The 13739-nt window shown below is 42.7% G+C and overlaps 1 protein-coding gene across 3 annotated transcripts in view; it reads left to right on the forward strand.

Moving 5' to 3' along the window:
- NPNT (nephronectin) overlaps nucleotides 1-13739 on the forward strand; it is a 73074-nt gene that overhangs the window by 672 nt on the left and 58663 nt on the right. For all 3 annotated transcript variants that reach the window (XM_044428626.1, XM_044428624.1, XM_044428625.1), the window contains exon 2: nucleotides 6095-6195. In XM_044428626.1, coding sequence (XP_044284561.1) covers nucleotides 6095-6195 — 101 coding nt within the window. The remainder of the gene's footprint in view (nucleotides 1-6094; nucleotides 6196-13739) is intronic.

Consider the following 13739-nt stretch of genomic DNA (forward strand, 5'->3'; position numbering starts at 1 on the left):
ATTGGACCATAATAAGCAGACATCCGTGGTGTGTGGAGGTGTGTACATTAGAGCTCCCCTTTCCCACTCTTAGCAGTAAAGTGTGAAAAGAAAACGCTTGGAGACAGCACAGGGTCTGTGTCGCTTAACATGTTTATTATGGTATGCATTTTCACGGACTACACTTGGTTCTTGATGATGCCATAATCCATTTCCTAGCCATCGAGGGGCACAGGACGCTCTTGCTTTTGCTAGCGCAGGCTCTTATGTGTTCCTTCTGGAAAAGCAAGACAGGTTAACCACCAACTGTCTTGCAAAGTAGGGCAGTTTTATTTTCTTCATGTTGCAGAGTTGGGAGGAAGGGTGCTGAGGCTGTCAGAGGGTGGTTTGTAGAAAAGGCTGTCCAGTGAATGCATCACATAGGGAAGAGTCCAACAAGGGACTTCCTGGTTTGTAGCTCCACTGTAGCCCCTGCTCCACACTACCTCTCTTGCAGAGGTAGGGATGCATTTTAGGCATGAAATCCTCATCCACTGGGAGTGTTTATTCTGGAAGCCTTCCAGCTGGAGGCTAGGCATGCTTATTTCAAAGTAACTCCCATTTTGTTCAAAGGAACTTGTGCATAGGACCAAAGCCCTCAGCTGGACGACTATTCTTTCAGATAGAAATGTGCTTCACACTCAGTCGAATCACTGCTGTATCAAGAATAGGAAGCATGTGGTCCTCCAGATGTTGCTGGACTGGCACGCCTGTCATTCCTTGCAACTGGCTGACAGGGGATCTCCAGGGTCTTGACGGTAAAACAAGAGATGTGAAAGAAGAACCTATGGGGGAGAGTGAAGCAAAAGCCTGATATGCCTGGGGAAAGCCTTCTGTTTTTGTCCAGTGCATTTCAGAAATTAAAGTTTCCTTCATAGGGGGTCACTTTTCCTCTATTAGATGAACTGAAAAGACACCTGTCATCTTTTTCTTTTGCACCTGAGACTTTCTTTCCAGTCTCTCCCATTGGTTCTTCCCCAGGGTTCAGACACAGGGTTCCTGAGTTACCTGGGTATACTCAGGAACTGAAACTGAGACCTTCCACATGCAAACCGTGTGCTTAGCTCCGGGGACCACTGTCCTTCCCCTAGTTTACTATGTGGTCCTGCTGCTAAGTCCCTTTTATTTCTGTTTTGGTACTTTTCACAAAAGGAAGCGTGAATGTCAGAGCTTCAGCACCTAACTTTTTAACTCCACACTCTAGCCACTTCGTAGCATTTTGTGTGACTGTGGTACTTGGAAAGGGTACAATTCTTTGGTGAGCAATCTTGGATAAACTGTGTAACAAACAATAAGCAAACAGGGAATGCTTATAAAACTTGCATCATATAGCCAGTATTTTTTCCAAAGATACTTGGTGTATCTACAAGATGCATGAGGAAAATGGAAGAAAAGCTGCAGGAAAGCTGTAAAACATGAGGCTGGATTATAATTCCTCCATGCATACTTCAGCTATGCAGAGATATGAGATAGGCAGGCTTTGACAGGTCTGGGCAACCCGGGGTTCTTTTGAACTTTCTTACTCAGTCACTACTCCCACACAGAGTACTTGATAATCACTTGTGGGATTTGGTGTATGAATCATGACTATTTGACCCCATGTTTCTATTTGAGGTGTGTGAGGAATGGCTGCAGAATAGTTCCCCTTTTGGATGCTGCAGTGGAAGTGGTGGCGACACGCGAATTAGACCTGGAGATGGAATGTATTCTCTGTTATCCCCCAAGCCCAGAAAGGGATGCACACCTGGAAATCTTGCCTCATTTATTAGCTGGGACTGGCGATAGTCTGCAGACCGACTTACTCTCTGTTTCTTAAGCAATTTAGGAAGATACCTGGGGATGGTAAGGTCTAAGAATAACTTCCTTGTAAATAATCTGGCAGCAGTTGCTGTAATGAGCTAATGCAACTTTCATAATATCTAAATGTGTATTTGCAACTGCAGAAAATCCACTTGGGGTTCAATGTATGGGGCGCTGCCTTTTATTTTTAGAATATACCTTTAAAGTGGTTTTTGAAGCAACACCTTCTCCAGATGATTATATAGTAACATTTGGAAACAATACAATGTAGAATAATGGCTAAAACCATCAACACAGAACTTTGAAAATAACAATAACATGCAAAATAGGATCCAGCATCTGTTTATTTAAAAGCAGACTGTAATATTAGGGTGCTGCAGGCATGTTTAAAAACTGTTGGGGAGGAATCTAGATGCATGCACACACGCGCGCACACACACACACACACACACACACTCTGTGGTAGGATATTTCACAGGGAAGGCCCAGCATGGAAAAGTGCCCGTCTCTCAATCCTGCCAATTTGATGGCCAGTGGAGGTGGTTTTTCAGATAATCTGCCCCCAAGCTGCTGCAGAGCTTCCAAGGTAGCTGCAGCAGTGGGCCAGGCAGCCTAACTCTTTACTGACGTTCCAAGGCCTCGTATTCTGAAGAGAACACGGAAGGGGTGATGGAAGGGTAGAGCTCAAAGAGGAGCCAAGGCCTCCCTGCGGTTCCCCAGGCCATCCGTGCAGGCATGTTTGGACGAGGCGGGAGGGGACACACAATGGGAGCAAGATCCTTTGCCTTGCTGGCCCCTGGCCCTGTGAAGAGGCATCGGAAAGACGAGCTACCCAGTTAGAGCACTTGCATGGTTCTCACCAGCTGGCTGTCCACCACTGGGAGCCACCATCAGGGTGGGGCCCAGAGCGGGAATGAAGGAGAAGGGCTGGGGAGAGAGCCCCAGTTTGGGCTCAGCACTCACTCTTTACATGGGCAGAGGCTTGTCGCTCAGCTTGCTAGAGGGCTTTTAGAGTTGCCTTACCTTGTTAGCAGTGAAATACCTACAAAGATCTGCACTGTGGTGCTCTCTCTGGTGTTATGGATCCCAGGGCAGGAAGGGAAGGGCCTGGCTCCCACCAGAACAGCTATCTGCTCCGGCCACCTGGCCTCAGGAAGGAACAAGGTGGTTACACTTTGCCCCAGTGGGAGCTTCCAGCCTTCTGAAAAGGCAGCCCCACACAGAGCATGCTATAATTGCCCCATGTAACCGGAGTAGGTCATTCAAGAGTAGGAACAACTGAATGGAATCACACATTATAGGTCCACTGTCTTCAGTTAGGGATTTAGCAGCAATTCAGGTGGGGCTGATCAAAGGGCCTCTTGCTGTAGCTGAAATATCCTGCCCTGTCTTTTACTAGGTGGCTAGCAATAGAAATTAAAATAAATAGATAAAAAACACACAGCAGCAGAATAGATGGTATGCAAGAAATCAGCCACAGAAAAGGTTAGGTTCAGGAATATACAGCCAGCCAAAGCTTGGTAGAAGATGTATCGTATGAAGTCCTTGCCATCTGCTTAAAGGCCACAAGAGAGGACAACAAGAAAGGCCACCAAGGATAGGAATTCTGTAAATATGGAGCCTATGCATCTGATGATTCTGCCAAACTTCCCATGTGAGAATTTACCACCTGGAGTACCTTAGTTGTCTGCACCTTTTCAAGGGCTAGCAAGGATTTCTCTACATGTCAGTTGACTGGAACCACTCTGAGGGAGCAATTTCCTCCTGCTGCTTCTTTGTAAAGGAATACCAAGCTGCGCACACAGCACTTCCATCACTAATCATGGTAGGTACACGTGGGAATCTGCTCTGGGAAGTTGCCCTGCTTCAAGCTTTGTCACATATAAAGACAGTTTTTGTGTGAGACCAGCTGTACCAGCATGTAGGTACACCATACCGAAATCTTCCTCCGGAGTGAAGTCAGCACCTGGAACACATTCTAAACATGTTTTGCGTATGCATCTGATTTATGCCTGCAGTTCTCTGTGATGCACATGCAAAAACCTGCTTTTGTGCATGTTTCCTTATGGGGATTGAAAATTATGGCTATGTACACACTGACTGATTGTCTGTTTTGTAAATATATTCAAATATAGTGTCAGCATTCATGTAGTAGCAATACATTCTGTCTCCACCCCCACCCCGTTACTTTCCGAATAATCCCTATTGTTTTAAGATCACATGGATCTATTTTTTAAATCCCATTTCATATATAAATCCTATCCTATGAGCTAAATAAGCCAGAAACTGATGACTTGAGCATGGAGTCCATGTGGAATAGTACCCTGAGATGATTGCAACTCAAGTTTAAACATGAATCTAGATAAATGAAATGGAACAGTGAGGGCTCAAGATTTATGATGTGTGTGTAATTTCTACAGTTACAGTATGTCAAAATGTGATGGAAAACTTTGATGCAAATTATGGGGATGATCATGCAGAAAAGGCTAGATTGGATCACCTATGAAAGGGCAATCTTTCTTGATCTGTTCATCAGTTGACACTCGCCCCAAGTGGGCAGATGGTATAATTTGCTCAAATAAAGGATGCTTTATTGCTATTTTATTAGGTTCACAACAACAGTGGGGTCTACACCATTTGTTTGGCCTTGGTCACCAGCCTAAAATTTGTGCTCTCCAAAACTCTACCTTTTCCCCAGGTGTGGTATCTTTATCCTGAACTTGCACTGAAAGCACAGGGGAATGACTGGAATGTACCTCGATCATACTGTACATCCAACATGCTAAAAGAGCTGCAAAGCTACAGCACAATTAGTAAAATCTTCAGCTTTTTCCCAGTGCTTGAAAATGAGAATTCGCCCTTGTATTGCACTGAGCCTCTGACTGTAGTGAAATAAGAAAGGTGCATCAGTACACATTTTATTGATGAGAGTAGAATTTCTTCAGGAGTATGAAAGATGCAGTCATGATTCATAGCCATAGAATAGAGCTCTGTTTGTGGTGGGCCATATTTTGGTCCCAGTATTTGGGATTTTTTCCCCAAGTCTAAGATGGTAGTAGGATTCTTGCCTATTACATTGTGGGTAGCCACAATCTAGCCCACAGAGACATGGCTAGTCATAATGAGATGAGGGTGATCCAACTGGTAAGAGCTTTTAAACATTATGATGAAGTTATTCCGTGTGATTATCTGTACCATGTGTAGCAGCATCTCCACTTGCTTTGCACATTTCACAATTCCAGCACAACCACCAGGAACTGGCTTGCACCAGCACAATAAAATTGTTGATTTTTCTGGTCAGTGGATATTCAGTACAGCAGGCATGTACTTTTGCAAAGAACACAACCTTGGTGTTCAGATATTTTGGACTACAACCTCAGTAATCTATGATCCACACCGTGCTGATTGAGGAGGGCCCAGACTATTTGTCGTTTAGTTGCAGAGCTATGCCCGACCCATCACAACCCCATGGTCAACATTCCTCCAGGCTCTCCTGTCCTCCACCATCTCTCGGAGTCCACTTAAGCTCACACCCACTGCCCCAGTGACTCCATCTAGCCACCTCATCCTCTACCATTCCCTTCTCTTTTTGCTGTCAATCATTCCCAGCATTAGGGTCTTCTCCAATGAGTTGTTCCTTCTCATTAGGTGGCCAAAGTATTTGAGTTTCCCAGGCTGTTTACACCTGTGTAATGGATCATAACTTGGGTTGGGTCTCCTCTCTTGGCCCCCACAAGGCTCCTCATCCCTTCTGATTTTAATTTAATTCCTTATGATTAAAAAGAAAGAAACTGGGAGGGTGGCATGATGCAAAGCGAGGTGCTGTCCTTCAGTACATTTCTATTGCAGTTCAAAGAGTGGCTTTGTGTTCTGGAGTTTAGACTCCACCTCTGCCTTATACATTGCATAAGACTTTGCCTTAGAAGATTGACATGCACGAAAGCAAAGTTTAATAATGGTTCACCCTGCCATACGAGGACAGCATCACAGGCTTGCCACTGGTTGATGCTACAGCCATCGAGTGATGGATATGCATGTGTGACCCTGGAGTGGGTCTGCTCTAAGTCTTGGAGCAGTTCAGCTTAATGGAATGAGCTGCCAGGGCAGGCAGTCATGATCCCCTTCAATGGAAACACTCAGTAAACATGTGGACAGGCGTTTTGATACCGACAGTGATAGATACTGTGCTGTGGTGGGGCAGAGACCTGGGCTACATCCCTCTCAGCTCTGATTCTGTGTTTACTATGTTCCAAATTTGTGTTTGGTGCTGCTGCAGGTGGCCCAGGCAAATACTTCCCGCAACGGGATTGTGCCGCTTTGGAAGCAGAGTGGATTGCTGTTGGGGATGGGCTCGCCACTCCTGGGGCCAATGCCGACGTGAGTATCACCACTGCCGGGGCTTCGAGACACTTCAGATGTGGCCTGTACTTCTCTCATAATGGCTTTCATGTAATCATGAACATGCACTTTATGCAGGGCTTATAATATACATGGGGCTTTTGCTTTTGCCTAGAGGGACACTGACAGGTTAAGCATCCAATCCATTCTCAGATCCCAATTTCCATATTAATAGAACTGTAAACGGGGGAAATGAAATGCACTATTAAACAAAATGGATCTTCATTTCTTTTATGTTCGGCATTCTATTCGGTCTACTTTTAAAATGGGCCAGTTAATTCTTATTTGCATTCTGTAATTACTTTTCTGTCTTCAAGTTCTAAAAAAGAAAGAAAGAAAGAACATGATTTGCAATCATAGTGATATATTCATTTCCTTTTTAATCAAATGGATGTTCCCCATTGTCAGTTAAGCAACAATATTTTGGTAATATCCCTCATCAGATTTTCAAAAAACAAACAAAACCAGCCCCAGTTATGTTGCTGTATATAACCTGACAGTGTCTTGTATAGGTTCATGTATTAATATCATTTCTCAGTTTCTTATTGTCCTATCAGTTTGTCATCTACAATTCTGGGGGGTGGCGGGGGAGCACTAGGCTAGTTGCTAGAGAAGTGAGAGAGATGCTGGCTTACAGTTAAGGTGAGAGGGCTGGAAAAATTAGTGAATTACAGGTTGCGATCTTGCAAATGTTTATTTCCTTTGAGGGAGTGATTTGTATGTTGTGTGCCCAAATCAGTACCATTGAACCCCTGTCTACACTAAGCTAATATGGAGAACAGTGGCTTCCAGTTGGGATTTGCAGTAGCTGTCAGCCAAACTAGCAGATGACTGGAACTGTTTCCAGTTGTTGTGACCAGAGACCTGTCTAGGGGACAGCACCTCATAACGATCACCTTAGTGTACAAGGATGTCATTTCAGTTCTGGTAGGAGCTGCTGAAACAACGCCTTGCAAATGGATAAGCCTGATATCTTCTGTATGCACAGTCAGCATTAAATGTGGAATATTATCCTAAAGTTAATGTGCAACTGTGACTTTATAGGAGAAATATCTACTATAAAGTAGAAATATCTACTGTGCTATAGGATGGAAAGGGTCCTGCAGCTCTTCAATGGCTGCATTGAACACACTAATTATTAATTAGTTTTTGATTAATTAATTAACTAAAATTAATAGTTTTATTTCACTCCCTTGATGATTGTGTCTGGCTTCTGTGTGTGTGTTCCATGCTTTATAACTATAGCAACTTACCAGATATCGCTGGAGGAAAGGCACAGTCTTAAAAATAGCAATGGGCTTATTTTGTGAGGTCATACATTAAACAATTTTGTGAGTGTTTCAGCTAAGCTGCTCCTTTTATTGTTGACATTGCTCATCAGCAGTGTGTTTTCAGTCTTCATTCTCTTGTTGAGATTGGAGCTGTGCCCCACTGAAATTAATTGACGTTACAGGGTCTCGTAAATTTGCAGCCCAAGTTTTTCAAAGACAGTTCGTGACAGCAGAACCCTGTAGGCTGACAAAGGCCCTGTGGGTCCTCAAAAATATTCAGCCTGAAAGGGGAAGGTGGGGTCAGGTTAAGTAAAGCTGGCACACTAGAGCCATAACTAGGCACCGTGGCAATGTGGGGTCCATACACAATGAGTTGCTTCTTAAGCACACAAGCATTGCTTTTCTGGATCAGGCTAAAGGTCCATCTAGCCTTGGCGTGCTTCATTCCAACAGTGGCCAATCAGCCAGAAGATCCTGTGGGTCATAAGCAGGTCATCCTGGAGGGAGACACCACTCCCTGCTCTTTGTCTCTGATACCATGTACATTGAGACACATTATTTCTTGATAGCTTAGATCCTACGCTGTTGAAAATGAAGTTTGCACTGGCTGTTCTTCATGTCATGTACCTCAGAATATAATGTAAAGGGCAGTTGGAGGTCTGGGACCTGTAAACTCCTTGGACAGGTTGTTGCGGGAAGGTCAGTCCAAAGTTTCTCCAGACATCTATCACAGTGCCAGGTCAGGCTTAAGATCATTGTCACTTAAGGGGTGCCACTGCACCTGTTCCTAAGTAAATTTACCATTTTGCCCACAGATGGGCACATTAAGTTTTCCTTGAACTGGCTCATTTGCTTTTCTGTATCTTCATTGCCCTTTACTGTTCTTCTGCTGCCCATCCAACTGTAATTGAGGGGCTCTGGAGCAAACATTCTCCTTAATGACCCTTTTAGCAAACCTTTCTTGCTGCAAACATGAAGATGCATTAGTGTAGACCTTAGGCAGAATTTGGCAGAAACAAAATTCTGGAGATTAGAACAATATAGATTAAGGGAATTAATACTCAAAAGCAGATTTTAAAAGAAGTGTAAATCAGACTTTCAACTTTGCCTGATACTACAAAGACTCTGGATTCTGTTCACTGGAATACAGGAATCTGTTTGTATTTTGGTCTGTGGGTCCTGCTTGTTCAGTCTAGTTACTGATAGTTTCCTCCACAAACAAATGACAAGGTGTGATTTCTGGACTTCAGCTTCAATAAATACAAGGATGAATTGTCAGGATCTTCACCACCCACAATCCGAGAACAAATGATCAAAAAGTCAGTTGCAAGACCACAGCACTGCATCAGCTAGATTTCTGATCATTTCTTAATGAGTATTTATATCACACTTTATACTTGAATTTAATCTCTACGTACAGCTCAGGAGAAAAGCAACAATCATTTCAACAAATCACTTCTTCTCACAAAAGGACCTAGTAATAATAAGTGTCCTTATCTTTACCTAACTGACCTGCATTGGTTCAATTGTATGCATGCAACAGTGACTTACACTTCACTTGGGTTTTTTCTGTTCTGTTTTGGCCACTTCAACGAAAAACAATGAAATTTATTCTTCCTTCCAACAAAGCTGCCATAACCGCAAACGGTTTGCTATGTTTCAGAACTGTCACAATTTTAATTTTTTTACCAATCATATTAAAATCAGTGTACTCAAAGAAAGAATGCACAAATAATTACATCTCTCTATTTTGAGTATCTGGTTAATCATCCTGAACACAACTTTTTTCCTGTAGCAGAGAAGTTCACTAAAGCTTGCTTGTTTCTAGACAACCTTTATTTACCCTGAGCAGCTCTACACAAAGCCATTGCCCTTTGACTTTTTAACATTTTGTTGTGCTACAAAACTGGAAGTGAAATCAATTTAATTGGCATTGTTACCACTTGATGTACAGAAGACACTCAACACTGTAAAGGCACAAAATATTTTTACTGTGGCACAAAAGTCAACAAAAACAAACTAGCACTTGTTGATGCATAAAAATTGCCCCCCTTTTCTATGACTTAAATAGGCTATTGTACAACCTCCTCCTCTGAAAGTCACATACTGCAAATAACTGAATGACATCCAGCTGTGTGTGATTGAGTGCTGCATGATTTCAGATTCAGGACACCTGATTTGGGAAGGATGGTCCCAGAATTCATTAGAGCATGTATCTATGGTAAACAAATAGCATCATGAATACCAAGTTGCTCGCAAAACAACTTCAGGTTAAAGTTTTGCAGAAACACCAATCAGGGATGGGTTGTTTAAAAAAACCCAAACTATCATGTTCCCCAAGAATATGGCTCAATTGTCAGTCTGCCTAGAGAAGGCCATCCACCAGATCTCAGTGATCGGGTAAGGAGAAGCAACCGACAGTCCAGTGGTAACTCTAAAGGAGCTGAGAAATCTGCAGCTGAGATGGGAGACAATGATCACCTGGATATTCCTTAAGGTTGGGCTTTATGGAAGAGTGCTGAGAAGAAAGCCATCATTGAAACTAACCTATATCAAACCCTATTTGAAGTTTGCAAGACGGCATGTGGGTGACCCAGCAAACATGTTGAGAACATTCTCTGATCTCATGAGAGCAAAATGGCATGTTTAGGCCCTGCTGTATAATGCTGTGTGGCACGAAGCCAACCGCACCCCTTGCCTTGCAGATACAAACCCTCCAACATCAGAAGCAGCTTGCCTGTGTATACCAGCCGCTGCTATATGAGGAACACAACTGGAGGAAGCTATTGTACTCTTGTCTTACTTGTGGGTTTCTAATGGGCCAGCAGCATTGTGTGAACGGTGTGCTAGGTTAGCAGGACCCTTTGTACGGTCCCGTTCTTCTATTTCAGGGCCTATATTCAACCCTTCTCAGTCCTCAGCTCTGGCTACTTTTCCATAACACCTCACTACAGCAGTAACAAAAAGGAAATAAGAGTGTTATTTTCAACATGCATTTTGTCACACTCACCAAGAAGAACCAGCCTTTCTACGTATGGCTTTAGGAGCTGGAGCTTCCCATTCACAAGTGTATGGTCTTAGGATGCAGTCTTAGGATGCAGCATCTTCCTGCTAAGAAATTGAACATACCAGGTGCTATTTGAGTTTCAATGTGTCTGTATGAAATCTTCCATTGATTTTCAATGTGCTGATTGTATTTTGTAATATAATATGATTAAAAACAACAGCCTAAAATTAATAATGTGATATCAAGTATGGGCTGTAAAGAGACTGACTACCTTACTGCTTCTTTATCTCCCATATTCATATGAAATGGTAGCAACTGCCTGCCACCTACCTATGTCTCCCAGGGTTAGTTCCTATGTGCCTTTGTAGGACTATAACTATATAGTTACTATATAGAAAGATGTTTACTGATGCTGAATAGGTGTAGTTTGAATAGATTCCAATTATCCCTATTTGTCAAGGACCGTCTTTATTTTATGGTCACTCTGTTTTCAGTTCATGTCTATTTCATATGTCATAAGCATGTTCTGCCCTGCTTGCACATCAGTCTGCTCTTTTGAAAAAAGAATGCATCAAAATGAATGCACAATTTTACAACTTTGTATAAAATGCCACATGCATTTTTCCTAAAGTGCATGACTTAGTGTGCATTCCCCTCCAAATAAACATTTGTGAAGACATTTTTGAGCCAAACACTGAATCACAGAATTTGGAGTAGTCTTCTGTATAACAGAATTCTTAGTGTGATATGAATTAGAAATTCTCCAGAATGGCAGACCAAACAACATCCAAAAGGAAGTGATATGAATCACCTTATACAAGCACCCTCTATTTTATGCCTAAAATGTTGGAGGGTACGGACCTGAATTCTGTTATTACTTGAGCTCCCAACTGGTGTTTAGATTTTCCAAAATTTCACAATTGTTCTAAAATGAACGGACAACTATTTTAAAGAGATCTTAATGTTTGACAGGTTGCATGTGTCTGTGTGGGTGAAGATAAACAGTCCTTAAGAACATACGATCTAATCTGTAACATAGAAAAATAAAAACCCTTTGCATACTTGCTACATGCCTATTCAGGGTCGGTGCCTGGGCTATAACTCCTTATTATTATTCATTGTGGAGAAGTTTTTCTCACTGCAGTAGCCTGTATTTATTTACATCGTTGCAGCTGTTCTGCTGATTTAAAAGCAAACAGGGTGCCTATTCTTTTGCACAGCTACGCTGGGAAGTTTAACATCTTACCGAAAGTTCAGAAATCACCCTTGCCAGTTGTAGCATGACAAGCGGCTTATGCCCTGCAGGCTTCATTAGTGTTGGTGCCTATGCATTTTACTTGCTTGTGGGCACTAGAGGCAGAAGCATCCTTTCCTCCTTCAAAGATGTTAACTTCTGAAGATTCCTGGAAAGGGGTCAGAATGAGACATGATGAATGGCAATTCCAACCAGTTTACAGTAACAAACGCTTGAAAGATAGCCTCAACATTTCCTCGAAAAGCAAAAGCTGGAGTGGAGGAGCAGCAGGAAAAGTTGTTTACTGGGTAGCAGGAAATTATGTTAAACAAGGACACTTAGAGTATTATTTAGAATCATGAATGTGCATCTCATGGGAGGGTGTTAAGCTAAATGAAAGCAAATTCTCATTTATGGCCCATCAATTAAGACTCTCCTCTGGTATTTAAGGATGTACAAAAAGTAAAAGCAAGACATTTGCTTTTTCTTTTGTTTTTAATCGGCAACTCAAGAATGCCATGCATGGGTCTTTTCATAACATCCAGACCCAGAAACTATGGGTTCCTTATTTGTTAAAATAATTTTGACTTACTTGATTGAATGACGAAGTCTGAGCAATAGCTGGAATCCTAAACATCCCAGAGCTGGGTTCAGACATCATGAAACATCCCAGAAATAAGGCATTCTTGGGTTGCTAATTAACAAGCAAAAAAAACAAGCATATTGCTTTAAACAACCCAGAGATTGCCAAGCATTGTTTACTAAACTAGGTCAGTGTAATGTAATTCCAAGTACGATCCAGAGTAAGGGATTGTACAAACCACCAGGTAATCCCCGTGCAAACAAGTTCAAAATAGAGGAAAGCTTCCCAGCAGTACTTTCTGATGGGTTGTGTCAGCCCCAGGGGTTGGTGTGGGAATGGCTTATTTAACTTCAGTAAGAACTCTCAGGATATAGACTGTAGAGAAGGAAATGTTTGAAAAGTCTCCAGAAACTCAGGTCCTCAAATGACTAGCCTTTTCCTCCTCTAAAGAAAGGCAAAACTTCCACTCCTATTTTTGAGGGAATAGAATTTGGCCTTTCTCCTAGTCAGATTGAGAGTGGTATGTGCCTCAAGGCTTTTTCTGTAAGCTGCTCCAGCTCGTTGCCCCTTCTGCGTGTTTTCAGTTTAATGGAACAGTTTGGTGCCTGCTCAGTGAATAGGTTCTTCCCACCTTCCCCATCAGCTCATAAATCAGATGAGGCTAAGTGTAGAAAAAAAGAGAAGAAAAGGAAAGATTTTGTGGTTTAACAGTTAGATTTAGGCCTGTCCCATGTTCCAATCCCCATCTAGTCATGAAGCTTCCTGGGTTAACCATGGGCCAAGTCTCCTTTTTCAGCTTATTTTATCTCCGTATTGTACACTGCCTAGAGCTCTTTGGAGAGAGGGCAAGGTGAAATGAAATGAATTCAATTATAAACCTTTGAGAACTTGGAAGACCTACAACTGGGGCTTGCGGACGTTTCATCTCAGACACCATGGCACCTGTGGGCCAGGCACTATGGCCCCACAAAGTCTGTGGTCTGAGTCTAATGGGGTAGCCACTTATGAAGTCCAAGAAAAGAGGAAATGCACCACAAAAAAGAGGACTGAAGAAGGGTCAACTTTTCCTAAGATGTCATTTCACATGCGTAGATGCTAATATAGAACTGCTTATTATAATTTGGCTAGAAATGCAATGAGGGCTCCCTCCAGTGTGGCCATCTGAAGCCCTCCATATTTGGAGGATTGTTGGCCTCGTCCTGTGGGCTAGAAGAATGTAGAGACAAAGATTTTGGCCCCCTCTATATTTTCTTCCTGCTTGTGAGGAGGAGGAATTGAGGTACAGCCAAGAATCCCACTGCCTGGACTCCTTGTATTCCAGGGGAGCCTCACTGCTCCCTGCTCCCCCAGAACACCACCCACCAGCTCTCAAGTCACCCATGCAACTCCAGCATGGAACGAACTGGACCTGCTGTGAGAACAGAGGGA

This window comes from Varanus komodoensis, unplaced genomic scaffold (genome assembly GCF_004798865.1).
Source record: "Varanus komodoensis strain SLA01 unplaced genomic scaffold, ASM479886v1 scaffold2, whole genome shotgun sequence".
Lineage (NCBI taxonomy): Eukaryota > Metazoa > Chordata > Lepidosauria > Squamata > Varanidae > Varanus > Varanus komodoensis.